The following is a 23,545-nucleotide window of genomic DNA, read 5'->3' as shown; positions in this document are numbered from 1 at the left end:
ATCCACCACACCTCCTCTGAGCTCTCTCGGCCCCTGTAGCCCCCGGCTCCGGCTGGGCCTCAGAACCCTCCACCCGTCCACCATGCGGTCTCTGTTGGAGAGCAGCTGGACCAAGTTTGGACCGGCCGGCCGGGACTCTCTGGACTGGTCGCCTGGACCCTCGGCTCTGCCCTCCACTGACGGACTGGCACCGGTGAGTTTATGCAAATCTAATTGTGACTAGTGATTACTATCATTGTCAATGAATCTGTTTTTTTGTTTTGTTTTGTTTTAATCATTGTATCTGTAAAATAAAAAAAAAATTAAAAAGTACAAAATTAAAGTGATCCAACAAGAAGTTTCCAGAAACATTTATGAATCTCATAATTCTACATTATTTACAAAAATATTACTACTATTTATAGCATTTTACTAAACAAAGTTTGCACAAAAGAAATTATTAAAGACAGAAATCTGCAAGATCAAAATGTGGGCTTGCACAGTGGTGGAATGAAACTCAGTACATTTACTATTGGTATCTACAATTTTGAGGTATTTGTACTTTATTTGAGTATTTCCATTTTATGCTACTGTATACTTTTTACATAAAAACATATGATATGCTTTTATGATATGACGCAGCATGTAGGATTAGTGCAGCAAGTATCTAAATTGAGTCCAAATTTAAAAACTACAACATTAAAATGTATTTGTTAGTGATAAAAACAGAAAGATAATACTTTGAAAGGAGCCGTTCTGCATAACAAGTACTTTTACTTCTTGATACTTTCAGTACATTTTTCTGCCAACACTTTTATACTTTTACTTAAGTAGCATTCTGAATTCAGGATTTTACTTTTTTAACAGAGTATTTTTAGACTGTGGTATTTGTACTTTTACCGAAGTAAAAGACCTGAGTACTTCTTCCACCACTGTGTTTGCACATGCAAGTGCCTCAGTGTATCAGCAAAACAATGGCATTTTGGCATCTAGGCCAGTGAGATTAGAGGTATGTCAGATAAAGTCTTTATCTGATAGTTGAATGTTGTAGGTGATGGAGAGTAAAAAAAAAAAAAAGTCTCATTTTGAAGTTTTAATTTTTAACTTTAAAACCCAAATAAATGTGGCTTTTCTTTATTTTTTCTCCATTATTTTGTAACTGAGAGCTACATGGTTGAATATACTGTAATTGACATAATAAAATAAAAAATCTCTGCATCCAATCTACTTTGTAAGAACTAAAGAGCGTTATAATCAAAGATATCCGGCTGCGTTGAAAGCAAACTGTTAATCATCTAAAACTAAAAAGAAAAAAATATTTATTTATTAAATCAAAATTTGTATTGCTTTAATCTTCAGCATATGAGAGTACAGTCTTTCAAATTGTAATAGTATAATTACAAAATAATAGTTTCTTATTGTTTGCAATACATGTAATACCAGTGGTATCGGAAGCCACAACAAAACGTACAAATTTCAAAAATATGAAAAAAAATGTAATAAAAAAAATCAAGCATGACTAGGAAGAACATCCATGCACGTTATGATAATATTAATTACTATCAGGGAATAACAATTCTATTATACAGACGTATCAATCAGTGTTATATAAGTCCAAAAAGGATCAAATATTTATTTTACGTATTACTTCTATTAATCCAGATGTGATGCTCATGCTCCAAAGTCTACAGCAAAATGTAACACTACTATTTTATCAGATATTTATCTTGCATTCAGAGCGTTACCAACATTTATGATGTATTTACTGTAAATTAAACGCAAGTATGCAACATATTCAGTTGTGTGCTCACAGTAACGCTCAGCAGTGTTGATGGTACAGATTAATTCATGTAAAGAGGCCAACCAGATGTTTGTTTGTGACTGACAGCACCCTCTGTTGGCCAGATGTTATCTGAATACAATGGTCAGTACATCAAATATAGATCTATTCCAAGCAAGTAAAGGCTAACTTGAAAATTTGCACACGATGTGAATATCTTGTTTATTTTCCTCACTTTGACCTTTGACATAACATGAGTTATGTCAGTTTTCATTTCATATATTAACATTAATTGTGAAATTTAATTGATTAATGCACAAAAAAAGAAGAATTGTGATGCAATGATCATGTATTAATCCATTCTCAGGAAATATAATCTGATGTTTTTGTGCCTGTCTCGCAGAGCTCAGGTGGGGCCAACATCAGTGCAGGATCCATCGCCTACATCACCATAGCAACCGTCTCCTTCCTCCTCCTCTTCAGCGTCCTCGGCTTCCTGTTCTGGCGCCGCAGGCACGTCTTCAGCCTCAACGGCAAACTGGGCCTGGCCAACGTGATCGCCCTGGAGGACCTGCAGGACCCAGAGAGGAACTGCGAGCTGCTGTCCTCCATCCGGCGCAGCAGGGGGCAGCACCAGGTCCCTAGCTCCAGCTCCGAGCAGGACGTGAACGACGGCGTGTTCCTCATGGTCTACCTGCCGTCGCCGTACGAGCACACGCTCACCAGGATCGCCAGAGCTGCCAGCACCAGCAGTAGCTGTAAGGACATGGAGCTGCTCCCGCCGAGTCCTGGACCGGAGACGGGCAGCAGAGATGGAGAGGAAGGGACGAATGACAAGATAATGATAGAGGAAGAAATCAAGGACTGAATCGAGGCAGAAAAGGATTTCCTGTTGAGGAAAACATCAACAAACCTTCCTTCCTACCAAGACTGGACATCAATCTATCTCTCATCAATCTCTTTTGGACATACTGTATGTACAGATTTTTTGGATGACTGGGATCCAGAACACATTTTCTGTCTCAAAACCTCCCATTGGATGATATCCAGTGATTCAAGAGACAAGTTCAATGCTGCTGAGACTTTGATACAGAATCACTTTTTTTCATTTTTTTCATTCATTTTCATTCATTTTTTTATAGGATTCAAACCTCTAATATTCCAGTTCACTACCCTGCTGCCGCTGTACCATCCTTGATGTGGAAATTCTTCAGTTCAATCTTCACTAAGCCTCAGTTGTCCTTATTGAATATAGAAGTTCATCCATCCATCCATTTTCTTCCGCTTATCCGGGGCAGCAGGCTTAGTAGGGAATTCCAGACATCCCTCTCCCCAGCAACGTTTTCCAGCTCTTCCTGGGGGACCCCGAGGCGTTCCCAGGCCAGACGAGATATATAATCTCTCCAGCGTGTTCTGGGTCTACCCCGGGGCCTCTTACCAGTTAGACATGCCCGGACAACCTCCAAAGGGAGGCGTCCAGTAGGATCCTGATCAGATGTTGAACCACCTCAGCTGGCCCCCTTTTGACGCAAAGGAGCAGCGGCTCTTCTCCGACCTCCCTCCGGATGTCAGAGCTACTCATCCTATATCTCTAAGGCTGAGCCCAGCCACCCTGCGAAGGAAGCTCCTTCTTGTATCCGCGATCTCATTCTTTTGGCCACTACCCAAAGCTCATGATCATAGGTGAGGGTTGGAATGTAAATGGACCGGTAAATCAAGAGCTTTGCCTTCTGGCTCTGCTCCCTCTTCACCACAGAGTCAGACGCCGCAACGAACGCTTGCCCTTGGCGAGGGAGTTTAAGTATATAAGTTTAACACAAAACAAATCTGATATAAGAGAAGATAGTCATACCAAAAAGATGAACTCAGCCTTATACAGTACGTCCCACGTCATACAGAATAATCACACTATTACCTTGGATGAAGCAAAACAAAGTTGGTCCAGACTGTTGGAGGCAGGAACGTCCTCATCTTATCTTGACCTCCAGACACCCAGACAGCCTCCTCACATGAAGCAGGCCATGTGTGAAGGCCTTTCAAAATACCAACCAACCAGATGACAATAAACAAATAATGGCAACATTCAAATGGCTTCATGTCAACAATTTTACAACAACCCTGCAGCATGTACAGCATAAAACCCTTTTTACATCATTCCTCATAACCTGGAAAGGAGATGTGCTTGTTTTGTTTGCACCCAGGATTGTAAAAAATGTACATCTGGATTGAAATCATTCTATTTTCTACTCTTACAATGTGTATCTAACACAGCTGTAGCAGCATGTAGCAGCATGCATTTTGTAATATTGATATTTATTTTTGCTGTGTGATATTCACAGTATTGTTTGTACTTCTGGATATAATGACAATAAAGTGGATCATTCTGACAGTCTTCTCTCTCTGTTAGTTGTTCTACAGTACTTTGCAGTATTTCCTCTCTCACATGTTGCATATTATGTTATAAATACATTTAAATATCACCCGAAAATCTCATGTAATCATATTTGCGGGAGTGATTTGGTCTGAGTCTAGATGCCAAACTCTACCTACGCTCTGCGTTGCAATAAACATTTGAAATGTGAATTGTCTGACTGAACTAAACTAGAACATCTTAAATGCGACAATATCAAAGCCACAAAGACAAAGGCTATGGAAGTTAATTTTTCGGTGCATACTAAGTTAATATATTATAATTTTAGTCGTATATTGTTTTTCTTTGTAATTTTATAATATGTCTGAGGAAAATGTTGATATTTCCAACAACATCATCTTTCTCCTCTGTCATTATGTCTTTGCATTTCCTGCATTATGTTACTCGCTTGCTAACTTGCTAAATTGTTACGCCGACGGTAACGTTTATATTGCCGTTGCTTAGCAGCGGTGTTCTCACGACTTAACCGCTTGAACGCCAAGCATATCGTGTACACGACTTCCCATGTTGTAAACACCAGCTCTAGGGGTTTCATTTGAAGGCACCAATGATACTGAAGCAGACTGATCACTAACTCTCCTCATCCACCAATCACAGCCTGCACAGCTTTCCAGAAACACATCAGGTGAATCTAATCAGGCTAATTAAACCCTAAACACACGTATCACATGACCTCTTCCTGTAAGACAAAAGATACTGAATACTGATACTCTCCATTTTGGCTCTTTGCCAACACAGCTGCTGTGATCTGTGATGTTATTTATGTCTCTATATACTTTGTAGTTGTATATGGTGAATATATAAATATGTTTTATTATTAGTTTCACGCTTCATTATTTAAATAGTAGATATCAGCACAAACTAGGCAGCGCTGAGCAAATATGAATCAATATTATGTTACGTTAATGCCTATTTCTCGCCTCAAATGTTTTCAGGATCATCTTGTAGTGCACGGTTTAGCTGAAAAATGAGAAAGCTTGTGACGCCGCCGCCGCCGCATTGTGAAATCTGGTGAAGGAACGCCAAGTTCCCGTCACATGTGACCGGTGCACAGCCAAAAGGAACGATAGAAGGAAGGATCGATTTTTTAAAAACCTGAAAATGCAGGCATTTCAGGCATGAGGAGGTGCAGAAGTCTAGTTTTCTCTCAGAACACTTGAAATACAATATGCTGAAAGGTTATTATGGAATTTTTAGCCCAATGATGCCAAAAATATATACTGCCTACTGCAGCTTTAAGTACAGTACTTGAATAAATGTACTTAGTTACTTTCCACCACTGGTGTGCTGCAACAAAATCGGAGAATTTTATGATGATTATGATAATTTATGATGCCTTTTTGCTCTCTGTTTTTCACTAAAAGATGCATTTTCTGCACAGTTTAATAGTTTTTTAAAACATAAAGGGACCCACAGCTCCATATGATCTGCTATATGTCTTAGTCTTGTGTTTGCTGGAGTCTATACTGTCTGTCTACTGATGTCACTCCTCCAGCCCAATGATGCCAAAATAAATACTGCCTACTGCCACTTTAAGTACAATACTTGAATAAATGTACTTTCCACCACTGGTGTGCAGCAAAATCAGAGAAATTATGATATTTATGATAATTTATGCTGCTTTTTTTGCTCTCTGTTTTTCACTAAATGATGCATTTTCTGCAGGATTTAATAGCTTACTTAAACATGAAGAGACCCACATGCAGCTGCACGTGATCTGCTATGGGCTACACCTTATTTGTCTTGTGATTGCTGGAGTCTATACTGTCTGTCTACTGATGTCACTCCTCCAGCCTGCGGCTCCAATTGTATGGTAGCCCCACCCATCAGACCCTATTAAATGCAGACAGTGCATCAGGTTTAACCAGTCCATTGCCCGAGGACGCAACAGTAAGCAGGCTGCAGCAGCTGTGCATTGCTCCTCGTCGGTGGTCAGTCAGTCAGCATGGCTCTCAACGTCCCAGGTCTGGTCGCCACCATCGTCTTCTACGCGCTGGTCCTCGGGATCGGCATCTGGGCGTCCTTCAGGTCCAAGAGGGATGAAAGCAGGACGCAGGCGAACCATGCGGACATGGCCCTGCTGGGAAACAGAGACATCAGCCTGGTCATGGGGATCTTCACCACTACCGGTGAGTGTGGTTTTGTGCAGCATGCATGCTCATAAAAACTGCATTTTAGATGCATGATCACTGGATGGTTGCTGAAGACAGAATATGTTGAAGAATTTAACATTTTTGTGTTGTATTTGGTGATCCCTGTGGACAAAAGCAGTAGTGTTTCTGAGCACCAGAGACCCTTTAGAGAAGTGGGTCTCAACCTTTTTCCTGCCAGGGACCCCTAAATTAATCAGATTTGGCTTTAGGGACCTCCATTTGAAAATATTTGGTTGTTAGATATGATTAAGATCAATTGTCAACTACAGTTGAATCTTCACCACAACCGGTGAGTGAGTTTTTGTGCAGCATGCATGTTCATACAGTAAAATGTGCATTTTATATGCATGATCATTGGATGGTTTTGATAAAGTCTCTGAAGACAGAATATGTTTAAGTTAACTTTATATTTTTGTGTTGGTTTTGCTGGTCCCTGTGGACAAAAGCAGTAGTGTTTCTGAGCACCAGAGACCCTTTAGAGCAGTGGGTCTCAACCTTTTCCCTGTCAGGGACCCCTATATTAATTACACTGTTCAGAATTTCCCAGTAAAATAACAGTAAAGAGCTGGCAGCAGGTTGCCTTTATGTTACTCTAAAATTAACATTATTATACTGTCGCTGAAAGCTTTGTACTGTTAATGAAAAATACAGTTTGAACTGTTTTTTTGTATTCATTTCACAGTATTTTACAGTTAATTTACTGTTTAAAGATACATTATATAGCTGTTTTTCAACTTTCTTCTACATTATCTTACTGATATGTTTTAACGCACTATTTAGGTTTTTACATAGATTTTAATAAACATTATTTTTTGCCTAGATAAATAGACTTAGCAGGTTACAGACAAGAATAGTCACACTAAATACAATTAAAGGCACTTGTGCGGAAAAAGGCTATATAAGACTTGTTGACACTTTTCCCAAAATGTCTGTCTCTAGCTGGCTACAAGCACAGAATGTAAACCAGAACAACATGTGAGTGAAGAACAATAAAGCTAATTCACTGATTTTACAATCATGTACAATGTACAAGCCTCACATGTGCAGATCAGGTAAAGTGATGTTTTTTAAGAATGCATTATAGTTCAGTTAAAAAACGGCCTATGAGCGTAATTTAACAGGTTTTCTTTTGTATTAACAGTAAAGCACTGTTTTTAGCAATAACAGGTTAATACTGTTGAAATCCTGCTGTAAATTAACAGTAATTGTTTACAGTGTAGATTTATCTTCAGGGACCTCCATCTGAAAATATTTAGGTTGTTAGATATGATGATGATGATGGAAGTGAAACCTATGATCACAATAGCCACTCTTTCTTATGATTCTTACTCACATTGGACTCACTTGAATCAAATAGTGAAAATAAATAATTCCCCATTTTTTCTGGGGCCCACCTGGAACTCCCTCAAGGACCCCTGGGGGTCCCCTGACCTCAGATTCAGAACCACTAGCTTTAGAAAACCCATATAAAATATAAAATGAATAGCAACTATATAGCGGATCAACAAATGGTAACTGTGTGTGGCACAGCGCAAAACAACCTTCGGTCAGTCATCTTTTTCAGTAAAAGGAGGACATTTCTGGATGGAAATAAATATACAACCTGACCTGAAGACGTTTAATGAAACATTGGCTGAAACTAAACCAAACCTGTGATTACTGATTGGGAACAAACATATGCAAATTGATCGTAATGTACGATGCTGTATTATGTGATTTTATGTATAATATGGTATTATGTATTTTTTATTTATTTATTAAAAGCCTAACCAGGGACAACGTCTGCAAATTAGCTAGAATTCCTATATGCATTGCAGCGGTTGCACTTTAAGTGTAACAATGCCTACATGTATTGTCCCTGTCAAATAAATAAATAAATATGGCTTAGGCCAGATGCCTGTACTACGAAGCGAGTTCAACATACCCAGGGTATCTTCTCGTTATCTGGCTTCACTAACCCTAACAAACGAGATCCCGCTAAACTGTACTACGAAGCTGGTTATCAACTCGGTAAGTCAACCCAGGGTTTCTCCATCTGGTTATGAGCGCGTTCACATGAACGAGGCGGTGTTTGTAGCATCTGACCAATCACAGACATGAACAAGTCTACTGACGAACAGGCAGACAGGCAGATTTAACAAAGGACGAGCAAACTATATTAGACAAATACAAAGTAAAAGTAACACAGCTGAAGCTGCTAAATGCAGAAAGAACAGCTGGAAAAAGAAAAAACGTCTGATGTGTGAATGCGTAAATTAACAGACTTATTAATTTAACGGAACACTCAAAAGTCGAATATACTCGTCTAAATATAAATAGCATTTCAGAGTGTAAAAGATGAATGTATAACTTATCTTTTTACCCTGCCAACGTCTATGACTATTTAAACCTCCTTTCACCTGCTTTCCCCCTCTGTGGCGGTGTGAAACGGACTCAAGCGCAAGTAAAAACAAATAAATAATAAAACATAATTCAAAGCGGTAAACACCCGCAGCATAAATCCAGCTGTCTTTCCTGTATTTGTCAGTTTAAACTGTGTTGTTTTTAGTCTGGATTATGATTTAAACTTCTTTGTATGTGTGTGATATTATCATACAATCACCGCACTCAGCTCTGATTGGTCAGTAGGAGATGTTTTCATACGAGTTGATCTCTTATCTGGAACATAACCTGCTCCGGAGCAGGTTAGCCGTACAGCATAAGTTACCATGGAGATCTACCCCGGTAAGAAGTGAACCAGCTTCGTAGTACAGAAAACCCAGAGTTAACCCTGAAGTTACCTCGATAACGCCAAATCCTGCTTCGTAGTACAGGCCTCTGGGCAGGCTGCGGTGCCATGAACCCTATAACCCTAGCCCCGTAAACCACAACACAAATCAGACGTTCAGCATGAATGTGGATCTTCCTTAAAGTAAGCCACTAACTACTGTTATTATTGTTACACCCTTGAGGCTGAATATGATATTGAGTCATTGTGATGATGTTTATTAAAACAATAAAACAACGCCTGAAATGAGATACTCGATACTCCAGTTACTCCAAACACAGTTACTGTATATAACTAATGATTAAATCATAAAATGCATTTTAAATCTGGCGTTTAATGTTTGTAAATAGGACTTGTAGTGCATAAAATGTTTGCTCCATAGATAAGACTGAAGCATAGACTGTAAGAAGTGGACGTAGTCACTGTGGCGTCACCCGTTGGTTTGCCATTTTGTCCGTAGCCATCTTGGTTACGTGCAACCAGAAGTGACACGAGCGTGTGGAGCTAAGCACAGGCGAACTCTGAATAACTTGTAAGCAACCGGATAAACACCGTGGTAGCGACCTGTCAATCACAAGGTAGCCACGCCCTACAGCATCCCCTGCTTTATGGTCATTTAACTCTAAATGGGACCATAATTTACTAAATGAACATCATGCTATATTGAAGAAGACTAGTAACTAGTGATTGAGACCATAAACTCATGTTAACGTTTACTGAGGTAATAAATCAGGTGAGAAGTAGGCTCATTTTCTCATAGACTTCTATACAATCAGGCTTCTTTTTGCAACCAGAGGAGTCGCCCCCTGCTGGCTGTTAGAAAGAATGCAAGTTTAAGACACTTCAGCATTGGCTTCACTTCTCAGACCCGGAGGTGAAGGTCTGAAGACACAAACTGCAGCTGTGATCACAGTCTTATCAGTTAACACACAACATTGATTATCTTTGGGGTGTAACATTTTCTTTACTTCAAGGACATTTACAAGGACTACTGCAATAACAATTTGTAATACGTTTGTTCTGTGTGTGTGCATCATGCAGCTACCTGGGTTGGCGGGACCTTCATCATCGGCACAGCTGAGACGGTGTACGATCCAAAGTTTGGGCTGATTTGGGCCGTGATGCCGCTGGCAGCAACGTTGGCCTTCACTGTTGGTAAGATTCTCTGTTTCAACTCGTGGTTTTGACGTTTCCTTACACTTTAACTGACACTTCAGCTGCTTACTGGACTTTCAACCAACACTTCAGCTGCTTTCATTTCATCTCGTCTTTAAATGCTTCGACTTCAGCTGTTACTCGCATAGATAATCTATGGGGAAAAAAATCAATGCAATCCATGATAGATTACATCAATTTATTTCATTTTAAAGGTTTCAATTAATCAACATTTTTAAACAGTTAAGCTGTTTCCATTCACAATGTGAGTAAGCGCATCCATTTACCCTTTACTATATAGTACTTTGAATCAACTGTGTTGGGCTTTAAGTGCTTTACTACAGTTGGGTTGCATCAATTTCCTGAAAAACTTGACTGACTCAATCAGGCCACAAGTCAGATGTGTTGGTTGAATTAAATCCAAAACCACCAGGAACACGAAACACTGGAGGAAACTAAACACTAGAATCCAGCCAAGGCTGGAACAATGAAACAAGCAACTATTGTTACTTATTTTATTGTCCCCAGTTCACACAGGACTAGTGTTACCTGGGGACATCTAGTAATTTGTAATAATTGCGGCGGTCGTCTGTGATCTTAAACCTGTGCGAATCAGCCATTTCGATAATTTGTCATGTAAATATTCCACCGTAAATTACACAGAGGTTATGTGATAATATTATTCCTGTGTCACTCTGTGATTTAAGTTCGTATTGTTTGATTTTGCAAAGTTTTTTGCTTTCCTCGTTCCTTTTTTCTGCCTCTTTCCCGCTCGCGAATTATGGAGGCTGCGTTGGCAATTATAGATGAATATTTTGGGTGCAAATTCAGGAGGCTCATCTCGCTACACAGCATGGAGACTTATTCATAAGAGCACCAGAACAAGAGGTCTTTGTGAATATTATGTGAACATAAATAGGCCTACATAATATGATAATATTTACTATATAAATATAAATATGTTACGGAAAGCCTTGACATCATATCCGGGGGAAAATGTCAGTATATCTTTTTTTTTTCTTCTTTTTTTTTAATATTATTTTTATTGACAAATTTTAATGACAACACATACATCAAACAAAAATCAAAACCCGCAACCCAACCCGAAAGTTCACGCACCTGCACTCGCACACTCATACAAACACCCACACACTTTTACACCCAGGGAGGAGTAATACAAATACCTGTCAGATAAATGTCAGTATATCTGAGTAAAACACAGACTTCGCTTGTCCCTTGTGAATGCGCCGCACGAATCACAAATATAGGGGGGGTAATTCCTGAATCTCATGAGGTTCCTTGGTAATACTAGTCTGACCTGAAAAAGGTAAAACACACAGACTAAATACACAAGGAACCAGTTAACTAATGGAACACACGTGTGATAGAAAACAGGCAGGAAAAAGACAAAGGCAGGAAGTAAAATCAAACATGACACGAGGAGAGTCAAGATAAAACCGGAAACAGACTATAGGAAAATACAGGAAATACACTTGACTAAGGGTACACCGAGTTCTTTTTCAAAATGAAAAACGGATGTTCTTCTTCTGGCTTTTGTCCAGCTAAGCAGGATAACTTTATTATGGTCCCTTTTTGGTTCAATGAAGCCTTAACAGATTATTAAGAACTCCCGTCTGTGCCCATTATTTCAAATCAATTTCTCTTGTTAACAAATGTGATGGGAATCCATCACATTAAGGACCAAAAGTGACCTTTTCAAGGAGCCTTTAAACCTCCAAAACCAATTGAGGATTGTGGCTTAAGTTTTGGTGGTTTGAAAGAATGAAGAGATGAAACTTTTAACGGTGCAACTTTTGTTTTCCAGGTGGTCTTTTCTTTGCTGAGCCGATGAGAGACAGGAAGTACGTGACCATGATGGACCCTTTCCAGATCAAGTACGGAACCAGACTGAGTGGACTTCTCTCTGTGGCACCGCTGCTGTCAGAAATCATTTGGGTGACATCAACTCTGATCAGCTTGGGTAACAATTTTTATCTTGATCTGTTGAAACATGTGTGTCTCTGTGTGCATACTGTGCTTTTATGTACGTGTGTACCTTTACAACATCTGTGATTGTGTAGCCAAAATGCTGCAGTGCCTTGTTATTTGCTCTCTGTGTTTGTTTGTATTGTTGTATCTGTTTGTCTACTATGTGTGTATTTCAAGTGTGCATGGCAACTGCATGTGTGTTTTGTAGGCGTAACCATGAGCGTGATCCTGGATTTGTCCTACGCTGTGTGCATCTGGATTTCTGCTGCTGTGGCCATCACCTACACGCTGTTGGGAGGTCTCTACTCTGTGGCCTACACAGACGTCATACAGCTCACTCTCATATTTTTCACCTCGGTAATTTGGTGTTCTGTTAGTTTGGATTCACAGCAGTTGGTGACCCAAAAATAGTGGATCCTAAATTTCCAATAATGCAAATCAAGAGCATCTTTTATTATACCTTTCCCTGCCTTCTAAATGACAGTTTCTTTAAAATCTCACACTATATCCCTGGTGACATCACTATGACATCACCCGGGGTTATTTGCTCAGACTTTAGAAGTCTGCCTCCACTGCTAGGGGGCATTGCATGCTTTAATATTTAAACTTTTGTTTATTGAGATAAGTAGAAATGCAACGATTAATGGATTAGTTGTAAACTATTAAATACATCGTCAGCTATTTTGATAATCGATTAATCTGTTTGAGTCTTTTTTAAAGAAAAAAAAAGTCAAAATACTCTGATATTGAATATGAATATTTTCTGGTTTCTTTACTTCTCTATAACAGTAAACTGAATATATTTTAGTCATGGACAAAACAAGACATTTGAGGACACTGATCAACATTTTTCACCATTTTCTGACATTATATAGACCAAACAACTAATGGATTGATCGAGAAAATAATCGCCAGATTAATTGACAATGAAAATAATCGTTAGTTGCTATGTATCTAAGGTGTACCTCTCTCTCCTCAGTGGCTGTGCGTCCCGTTCCTCCTAATGAGTCCCACTTCCGTTGACATCACCACCACATCCTTCAACCACACCTACCAGGCTCCCTGGGTCGGCACGCTGACTGCAGACAGAGCCTGGCTGTGGATCGATATCTTCCTGCTACTGGTAAGGTAATGAAAAGCATTTGATGCTTTGAGACTAATCGAGACTGATGAGCTCGATTTCACGTGTGACGTGTGAACTACCACAGAGGCGGTGTTGTGTACTTTGCCAGGTTTCAGTTGAAACCACAAGGAACTGGACTCATTACACCGAGAGAGGAGTGTGATCCAAAAAAAACATAGGCTGCGTTCCAAATTGCATACTTTTTCTTTTTACTATTAGTACGTACTGCAGCTGCCCTTACAAAGCACATGCTGATGCATGCAGTATGCATTCAATAGAGTGCTGCAGGAATGAGTCCTAAAACCCAGAAATGAGTTAGCATTTTAGCACTTCTGGGTCCTTCGTCTGGAAGCCAATGGGTCTTCAGTTAGATGCCTGAAATAAGTTCTGTCGTTAACACAAGCTGAAGAGATTTTAACGTTTTGTTCTCTGATATAAAACACATCAATAAATATCACACTTGTGAACTTTGAAACTTTTACATGTCTTAAAAAAGGCGGTTGCTAACAAGTGGCTGAATGCGACTACTAAACGTCATCACGCCGACTCGTCCGCCTTTACAGCCGCGTTGTCTTCTGGCGATTGCATTCACACTTCAAAAATCATAAAAGTGGTGTTCATTTTTGAAGATTATTTTATCTATCTCTAAGTATCATAAACGCGTGTTTGGGCCGTACTACTTCCTCATAACATACGCATTGAACTTTGACCTAGTTGCTGATATATCTGCTGCACAGAGAATTGTGGGGTCAGAATAGCCAGAAAAGCATGCTGGCTTGTATACTGCAAAATGCGACTGGATGAAGTAGGACATCCTGGTATTTTTGGCATACTGCATTTGACATACAATGTATTGCGACATCATTATAGTTATTAATTACACCTGTGCTTTTCCTGCTTTGACATGTCAAAATGTCTACTGTGAAATGATTTTATGATATTTCCCAAAGGCCCCTTTTTATTTAACAATATATTTAAAAAACAAACACATTATCATTATTTTTGACTAAATGTGGACTAAACCTCTATTATTGTAATATTTCTCTTTTCCTCCAAGAGTATAGGAGACCTGGGTTTCCAGGACTTCCACCAGAGGACGTTGTCAGCCTCTTCATCAGCCACAGCTAAGCTGAGATGTTACGCTGCAGCGTTTCTCATCCCCACGTTTGGGATTCCTCCTGTGCTCATCGGGGCAGTGGCTGCATCTACAGGTAAATACCCGTTCAAACTTGATCCAAAATAAACTACATGGAAATAGGTGCCACTAGAAGAACTAGTACATTGAGCGTGTTGTATGTAGGCAGCTGTTACCATCATCACATCCATCATATCCTCACATGCTTGCTCTTCCAACATGGTATTATTTTAGAAATACATCACAGTGTGTGACAGTAACTACTCCTGATAACACCTAACTTACCATCCTGAACCTCTTCTGTTTCCCAGACTGGAACCTGACCTCGTACGGTTCTCCGCCTCCGTTTGAACGAGGTCAGACCGGTTTGATTTTACCCCTCTCCCTGCAGCACCTGACCCCGCCCGCCGTCTCCGTCATCGGCATCGGAGCGGTGGCTGCCGCCGTGATGTCGTCCACCGACTCCGCCCTGCTGTCTGCAGCCTCCATCTTCACCTCAAACATCTACACGAAGATCCTGAGGACCAAGGTAAAGGTGGAGAGGAGAACGGTGGACAGTTAATCAAATCGGTGCACATTTGCTTTCTTTTTTATTTTATTTTTTTATTGACAAGATGATAATATAAAAAGAATTCAAGTAAACAGAAGCAGCTCATACAGAAGAGACAAGAATGGTAAAATACAAATACACATGAGAAATATTAAAGCATAATTACATACTAAATAGATATAATAAAATAAAATAAAAAAACAGGAATTCATACTGTATATACATAGATATAAACAAATTCAATCAGAGGTTTCAGGGAAAAATGTTCTATAATAATTTTATTATCTAAGAGGCTATTACTTTTTTTATTGCTTAGTAAACTGAGTCATTTGAGTAAAGAGTTAAATTCTAAAAGAAAAAGTAAAAATTTAGGAAGTGATTTTGTGAATGAAGACTTTTGTATACAGAATAATGAAATTAATCAGATGTTCAAGAGTGCCATCATCTGGATTATCATGGTATCAAGGAGTAGATAAAATCAGTGGCTTCTAAAAAGTGACACCAGCGGCCGTTTGGCCTGTCAGGTGAAGCCACATTAATCCATCATTGAGCAGATGGAAATGATGCTGTCAGTCCCACTTTGTTTAGCATTTGAATTTCTTTTAAACAAGCAGCATGAGTGGAAACATCTGCCTGTTCCCAAAATGACTGTCAATTCTTGAAAAGATGGATGGGGATGTAGAATAAAGATTGAAATGGAAACAGAAACACAGACCAGATTCTAATATTCATGGGAGGTCAATGTGGTTACGAAACTTAAAGCTCTAAATGCAGGCATATAAAATCAGAAAGATTTTGGGACAAACACAAAATATTTTGAATAAGCAACACAGTTTTCATGGCACTTTGATTTCGTGTACATAGACATGAATTTCCTTTTTTTTTGTGACGCTCAGTACGACTTTCACCAACGTATTTTTTGTGCGTTTTCCTACAAATGTCCAGCAACACGTGACGCACGTGTCACTTTCTGCTTCAGTCCTTTCAAAATATAACTACTTAGTTAGGTTTAGGAAAAGATTGTGGATTGGTGCCGTAACTTAAGTATGGAAGTTACGTGATAAATAAATCAGCGTTGACTTCTGGTTTCACACAGGACATGAACATCGGTGTCCTGGGCGAAAGTGCGGTGTTTTTTTACCCAAACATCCGCCCCGACCTCCTCCCTACAAGGTGTTCGCCGCTCTTCATACTTCCCGGTTCACAGTTACGTGGATTACATGAGAATTGATATCGTGCCGAACATCATGACAAAAGTGAAATTCGTGTCTATGTACACGGATCAATACATACAATTTTGTGACTATTTCAAGAACTGCTCTGCGACTGGGCCGTAAGAAAGGTTTGAAAAGATATAAAAACGAATTCCTCAGTGTGCTGCTGCTCACCTTACGGTTTCCCTCTTTCTATTCCTTTTCATTGTAGGCGTCAGAGAATGAGATCAAATGGGTGATTCGTATCGCCGTGGTTTTCTTCGGCCTGGCCGGTACATCGCTCACCTTCCTGCACACGGGCGTCATGGCCTTCTGGGTCCTGGGTGGAGAAATCGCCTACATTATGATGTTCCCGCAGCTGGTCTGCGTGCTTTTCTTCAACATATCCAACGGTTACGGCGCCACCGTGGGCTTCCTGTTCGGGTTCCTTTTAAGACTTTTGTGTGGGGAGCCCCTGCTAGCGCTGCCACCTGCCATCCATTTCCCAGGATGCACCCTTGAAGACGGTGTTTACGTTCAGTATTCCCCTATCAGGACCATCTGTATGCTGGTGGCTTTTGTCACCATATTGCTGGTCTCCTACCTGGCGTCTCTGCTCTTCAACAAAGGACTCATACCTGAGAAGTGGGACGTGTTTCAAGTTAAAGTTCTGCCGCAAACACAAACAACAGCAGATGGCGCCAGCAGCAATGAAAACCACAACGCACAACCTCTGTGTGAGGACGGTGGAGTCTCAGATCCAATGTTGGAATCAACATGTTGATTAATATTAACTGAACACTAAACACGGTATTACCTCTCCTACCAACATAAAGCTCTTTAAGATTGTTTTTTTAAATGACATGATGAAACAAATGACTCCATGTTTCTCTGAATCAATTGGAGGAACTAGAGGATTAACTTCCTTGTGTCTTGTGGAGAATAATAAAGGTGCAGCAACCTCCGGGTCTGAAAAGTGAAGCCAATGCTAAAGTGCCTTAAACGTGTATTCTTTCTAACAGCCAGCAGGGGGCGACTCCTCTGGTTGCAAAAAGAAGTCTGATTGTATAGAAGTCAATGAGAAAATGACCCTCCTTCTCACTTGATTTATTACCTCAGTAAACATTGTAAACATGAGTTTATGGTCTCAATCGCTAGTTTCAATTCTTCTTCAATACAGCATGATGTTCATTTAGTAAATTATGGACCCATTTAGAATCAGATAGACCATAAAGCAGGGGATGCTTTAGGACGTGGCTACCTTGTGATTGACAGGTCGCTACCACGGCGTTATCTGGTCTGGGAGTTGTCCGTGTTTTCGTCTTACAACTTTAACCCTTTCACAGTGAGTTTTCGGTAATTGAAAGTTAATTGTAAAATTTTGGTCACGTTTGGTTATACTCTCGTGTCACTTCTGGTTGCAAAGAACCAAGATGGTGACGGCCAAAATGACGAACTCGAGGCTTCAATACAGCAGTCCACAAACCAATGGGTGACGTCACGGTGACTACGTCCACTTCTTATATACAGTTTATGGTCCTAATGGGTGATGGATGTGGAGCACACTTTTTCTAATTCATTTTGACAAATAAATCCTGTTTGATTAGAATAAACATGTCATGGAAGCGGCAGTTTTGATGGTAACTTCACATCTACATTTGTCAAACCATCTATACATTTGGCAAAAAAAAAAGCACACTATTAGCTTCCGGAGATTTCGATCATGATCTTCGTCAGCCAGTTGTCATAGAATTATAGATGTTCCAGTTTTTCTGAGCACTTTAAGAATTGCTCGTGGCGTTATTTCCAGTCATTCTTGAGACATTTCACACAAAACTACAAACCTCATGTGGGTGCTGCCAGAAAAGTCAGGTGATCAACAACGTTATTAGGATAGATGCTCTGGGACCCTTCAACGTCTGAACCAAATTTAGTGTAAAGGTACCAAATTTAGGTACAACAAAGTCTCTATTGCCTCATGGTACATATCAACATACTATACTGTATAACCCAGACCTACTGTTACCAGCGAGGGGTTTGAAGTTTCTTATTTATTTGCAGTTACCAAATTATGTTTTCTCTCTAGTTTTCGTACATATATATTTATTTGGCAGAGGCTTTAGTCTTAAGTGACACATTGGTACATTGAGGAGTTTGACCTTACTTGCTTTTGTCTGTCTGTATTTTAAGAAGCAGACAGGAAGCTGCTGCGGCGGCTGCAGGGGATCACTGATACCATCTCTGCATTGACATTTAAAAGCTGTCATCCAACAGCTTTCAATCACTAAAGTTATACACTAAAGTTTATGCGTTTACGTCTTAAACCATGTGTTAAGGTAAATTGATTATGCTCCTTTTCAGGGTCTAATTTGACTTGAAATTTAACTTATATTTTTGTAGATGCAATTAACTTCCTTGTCACTGTTGGATTGTCCTGATGATATTTACATGCATGACTGTGCTAATACAGTCAGAGCTGACTGTACAGCATTAAATCGACAAGTGACAGTTTCAGGACATATTGTTCTCAACTTTCAGACTCAGAATTGTGATCCATATGTCCCACTTTTTGCAGAGAACTACAGCTTCCTGTAATGAGGTCAATACCTGCCTACATGTCATCAGTGCAGAGGTCTCTATATAGAAGCAGACAGAGGTCTCTATATATAGAGACCTCTTTACATTGGGTAAAATTAACCACCCTTTTTGGTTTGACCGATGACCCAAATAAAAACTTTAAAAACAACATTATACTGGGTAAAAGTAATCACCCCTTTTGGTTTTATTTTTAACCCAACAAGAATGTAAACATGACTTTGTTACTGGGTCAAAATAACCCAGTGTTTGGGAATTATTGTTGACCCAGTGTTCTTTATACCCATTGGTACTGGGTAAACTTTACCCAGTACTGGGTTGGTGCTAGTTTGACCTAGTACTGGGTACCACGATTGACTCAAATTGGGTTAAAATTGACACAGTATTTTTTAGTGTGGCGTAAATTAGCTTCATAATCTCTTTTAGTAATTCATCGACTTTACACAAGATATGGTAGGCTCAAAAAAAGCAACAAGCACCTTTAATGTTTAGATATATAATAAACAATTGACAATAGTGCATTTTCTATAGGTACATCTGAAACTTGCATGGAAATAATATTACAGCAGGATAGATAAAATGATCCATATGATTGAGTACATTTAAACATGCAACAAGCTGAACTACTGCTGGCCAATCAAAACGGAAACAAATCTTGAAGATATAACATGCTGGGCTGATCACTACGTGCTTTGTGGCTTTTTATCTACCCATCAAACCCCCGCCCCCTTCTCACACATGCTATATCTGGGCCTTACTAATTTCTTTTCTCTTCCTGAGGAGATTATCATCAACCCACTGCATGTAATAACTTACTATACTTATTATAGACTGTTTGAATATACAGGACAAAACATCAGACATTGGTGTCGGGAGCTCATCCAGGAAATCAAAGGTACATTTCTATGAAATTATATAGATTATTTAAAAAAGATAAAGGCATTGCAAACAGTCATGAAAATGAATATGCAACAAGCAGACAGCATTGGACTGTATAGGTGTACAGACTGCTTTGTTTAAACCAACTATATTTTATTTATTTGGATTTTTTTCACTATCTCTCTCTCTCAAGTTTACTCTCACCAGAACTTATTGTACTATCTGAAACTGTATTATTTGAATATTAGCATTAGATTATTATTAATGTAACACATTTTGAGTAATATCAATAGAAACAGAGCATTTTTTTTATTTGCTTTGATTGTGGGTATAGGTATGCTGTATTTGTGTGAACTTTTAAATTATATTATTATTATAAGAATGTGTTCCCTTTTTATAACCTGATCTCTTAAACAGGGTTTCACTCTGAAGAATGGAACATTTCTGCAGCTCATCACAGGACAAAAGCTATAACTCCAGCAACGTCACCTTCAACGACAACGGTTCTAATGAAGAAGTTGAATTCATATATGTGGTGACATGCATAATCGTTTGTATCGGCCTTCCTTTGACCATCGTGGCCATCTATGCTGTTTATTCTCTGGTATGTACATTATGACTGAGATCTATTTATTCACTGTATGTGTCATGTGTCTGTCTGTAAAGGATCTTGATCTGTGTTGGGGGTCCAGGTGTTAGGGGGGTGGGATGAATTGTTGTAATGACCTATACATTAAAGGGCTGCAGGAATGAGTCCTAAAACCCAGAAATGAGTTAGCATTTTAGCACTTCCGGTTCCCTTGTCTAGAAGTCAATGTTGTTTTTTAATGAAATAAGGTCTGTGGTTAACACAAGCGTAAGACATTTTAACATTTTGTTCTACGACATAAAATACGTCTGTAAATATCCCACTCGTCAGTTTTGAATCTTTTACGCGTCTTAGAAAAAGGCGGTTGCAAACAAGGGGCTAAATTAGACTACTAAATGTCATCACACCAACAACTAGTCCGCCTTTAGCTTAGTGGTGGGGACATGAAGTCATGTGACCGTGGTGTGGTTCGTTTATAGCCTAATGTTAGCTTTTTGATTCTGGCGATCACATTTACGCTTCAAAGATCATAGAAGTGGTGTTCGTTTATGAAGATTTTGTTGCTGAACAAAACGTATAAGTATCATAAACATTTGTTTGCCACAGAGATTATTTTATGCAAAATCCAATGGAAAAATCTCATACATTTTTGTCAATGGAACCTGTGTGATGCTAACTCCCAAAAATACGGGTCATGTCTTGAAGGTAAACTGCATTGCGAAAGCTTGCAAAAAACTCACGCAAGAATCGTTGCCCAACGACCTTTCCTTTCCGTAACCATTTCAGGTCAATGCCTAACCATCTTGCGAGAGTTTCCCAAATTGTGGGTTACCTTCCCTGCAGCACTCTATTTACTCCATAATTAAAATTTACATAAAACTGATTGGACCCCGTAGACATATTTGGGAGGAGGTGGAGTTCAGAACATGTAGCAACACAACTGCTTTCTTTAATTTTACCAATATTTTTTCTGCAGGTGCGAAAAGATCATGTTGCTCCGATCTACGTCATCAACCTTCTCGTTTCCGACCTCATTCAGCTCAGCTGCATGATGGTTTGGGTAGCATTTCCTGAGGATTCGAAGGCGTGTCCCGTCTTTATTATTTACTACTTTGGTCTGGTGGCCAGTGTTTGCTTCATGGTGTTTGTCGCCCTGGAAAGGTAGCTATCTGTCTATCCACGTCTGTGTCTGAACCCCGTAGACTGTAAATAAAGATGGACGACATGACAGCTCCCCATAAGTGAAGCCAAAACATCTTGATCGCCCCCTGGTGGCTGGCTGCAGTATAGGTCATAAAGCCTGCCTCCTCCATGTTAGCGGACGGGTCATGGGCCAAATAAAAAGGTCAAACTACACGTTAAATACATTTTCCCCAAAGATGGTTTCTGTCATTTTAAGAAGTTCTTATCACGACTTTTCTGAAAAGTTTGGTTTTAATTAGTTACTTGATGCTATAAAAAGGGAGTGAGACGTCATGATTGACAGCTGTGAGTCTCTCTCGCTGACAAGCTGCGGCCGTGCTCGGCTCGCGATTGGTTTGGGCGGGTGTGTGGGTGGCTCCACTACTTCACTACTATGCAGAAATTATGTAAAAATCTCAAGATGGCAGCTCCCGTATCCGGAATATTTTGGCTTCACTTTTGTACAGTGGGCGGAAGTGGAGACGCGTCATCCATCTTTATATACAGTTCATGGTCTGACCATTGTATTACTATAGAACTCTGAATATGTGTCTGTCTTGTTTTACAGGTACTTGGTCATCGCCTACCCACTGTGGTACCGCTTCAGACGAAAGATAAAGATCACCATGGGGGTCTGTGTCGTGGTCTGGGCCCTTCCTCTTGTCTATCTCCTCACTCTCTTTTTCTGGTATATTTCAAAGGTCTCAGAAATCCTCTCCTTCATCTTTTTCCTCCTTCCACTCCCACTGCTCACATTCTTCCTGGGTGGCACCCTCAAAGCACTGTCTTCCTCCATCTCAGTGACCTCTGACGAAAAACGACGAATTGTAGGAATGCTGGTCCTGGTGCTGCTTACTTACACGCTGTTGTTCCTGCCCAACATCATTTGGCTCATGGCAAAGGGAGCCAGACATAACGATACCTTCGACGACCTGTCTTCTGTGTTTCTTAGGTTGAGTCCTCTTGCAGACTTAGTCCTGTATGTGTTCATGAGGAAAGGGACCATAGACAAGCTTTTGGCCTCTGTGTGTTGTTGCAGAATGGACAGCAATGATGTCAGCACTTCAACAATATGAATGGTGACAACACGTCCACGATCAGGACTTTGGCGTTTTACTAGATTTTTAGGATGTGATTCAAAGCAGGTATTCTGCAACAGCTGTTGTGTGCTTGGCAATATGGATAACGTCCTATATCACAGTATATGTCATTTTATATGCTATTAAACATTTTCTGGAAATGCAATTAAAAATCTGTTTCTAGACAAAAACATGTGAATGTCTACCTTTGGCTAACTCAATGCATTAAGGCAGGGCATGGCAGCTTTATTTATACAGCACATCTCAAACAGGCAATTCCAAATGCTTTAAGCAATGAAGTACAGCATCACTTCCTTGAATATCTCTTAAATCTTCCATTAAAACTAAACTTAACGTGAAGGCAGTCAATCTCAACTGTCTTTCTTCAACATTAGACTTAATAAATTTAATTTTAAACAAAATCCATGTACAGAATAATATCCCAATCAGACAAAGCAATAGCCTTACCTTCAATAAAATGGGAACATGTTTTATTCAACACTCCCAATGCTGATTTCTGGAACCAAATCTGTAAGAACAGCTTCCCTATGAGCAACAATACTAACATGCAATTTATACGATACAAGATAATCTACGGAGTACACCTCACCTATACACCTATATATATATATGTATATATATATACATTCTGTATATATATATACATATATATTCTGTATATATACTGTATATATGTATGTCACATCAATGTCACTCCTCATGGCACTAATAAGCAATAATGACCAGACTATTTTTTAATACGATGAAATGAAATAAAATACATAAAATGACATTCACAAATGGGATAGACCAGTAATACGCTTAAAGTGCAGTAATAAGTTGCACCAAATCCAAAAAAAGGAAATAAAAGTGCACTACATAAACCGATCATAAGACTCAGGAAAAAATTTTAATCTAGATTTGAAAGTATTTTTATTCTGTTCTTGATTTTATTGTATTTATTGA

General features: G+C 39.4%; 2 protein-coding genes across 2 annotated transcripts; both read left to right on the top strand.

Annotated features, from left to right (window-relative positions):
- The first annotated feature begins 5,865 nt into the window (after nt 1-5,865).
- Nucleotides 5,866-17,241, top strand: LOC141774396 (high-affinity choline transporter 1-like). The gene is made up of 8 exons (XM_074647051.1): nt 5,866-6,319; nt 10,152-10,265; nt 12,091-12,246; nt 12,463-12,611; nt 13,234-13,377; nt 14,435-14,588; nt 14,824-15,041; nt 16,488-17,241. Exons 1-8 carry the CDS (start codon nt 6,136-6,138, stop codon nt 17,037-17,039), a joined length of 1,671 nt encoding a protein of 556 aa, XP_074503152.1. The 5' UTR covers nt 5,866-6,135; the 3' UTR covers nt 17,040-17,241.
- Nucleotides 17,242-20,102: 2,861 nt separating this feature from the next.
- Nucleotides 20,103-22,576, top strand: LOC141773521 (G-protein coupled receptor 4-like). Its single transcript, XM_074645373.1, has 3 exons — nt 20,103-20,333; nt 21,295-21,479; nt 22,069-22,576. The coding sequence occupies exons 1-3, from the start codon at nt 20,163-20,165 to the stop codon at nt 22,574-22,576; spliced, it is 864 nt and encodes a 287-aa protein (XP_074501474.1). The 5' UTR covers nt 20,103-20,162.
- The last annotated feature ends 969 nt before the right edge of the window (nt 22,577-23,545 follow it).

Source organism: Sebastes fasciatus, chromosome 9 (genome assembly GCF_043250625.1).
Source record: "Sebastes fasciatus isolate fSebFas1 chromosome 9, fSebFas1.pri, whole genome shotgun sequence".
Taxonomy (NCBI): Eukaryota; Metazoa; Chordata; class Actinopteri; order Perciformes; family Sebastidae; genus Sebastes; species Sebastes fasciatus.
The sequence above is the reverse complement of the archived record's forward strand: the minus strand, read 5'-3'. Positions and strand labels throughout refer to the sequence as shown.

Coding starts and splice junctions, on each gene's coding strand:
- LOC141773521 (XM_074645373.1), top strand. CDS start 20,163: ATGGAACATTTCTGCAGCTCATCACAGGACAAAAGCTATAACTCCAGC. Junction 20,334..21,294: donor TCTATGCTGTTTATTCTCTG/GTATGTACATTA, acceptor TTTTTTCTGCAG/GTGCGAAAAGATCATGTTGC. Junction 21,480..22,068: donor GTGTTTGTCGCCCTGGAAAG/GTAGCTATCTGT, acceptor CTTGTTTTACAG/GTACTTGGTCATCGCCTACC.
- LOC141774396 (XM_074647051.1), top strand. CDS start 6,136: ATGGCTCTCAACGTCCCAGGTCTGGTCGCCACCATCGTCTTCTACGCG. Junction 14,589..14,823: donor GGCAGTGGCTGCATCTACAG/GTAAATACCCGT, acceptor TCTGTTTCCCAG/ACTGGAACCTGACCTCGTAC. Junction 15,042..16,487: donor CGAAGATCCTGAGGACCAAG/GTAAAGGTGGAG, acceptor TTTTCATTGTAG/GCGTCAGAGAATGAGATCAA.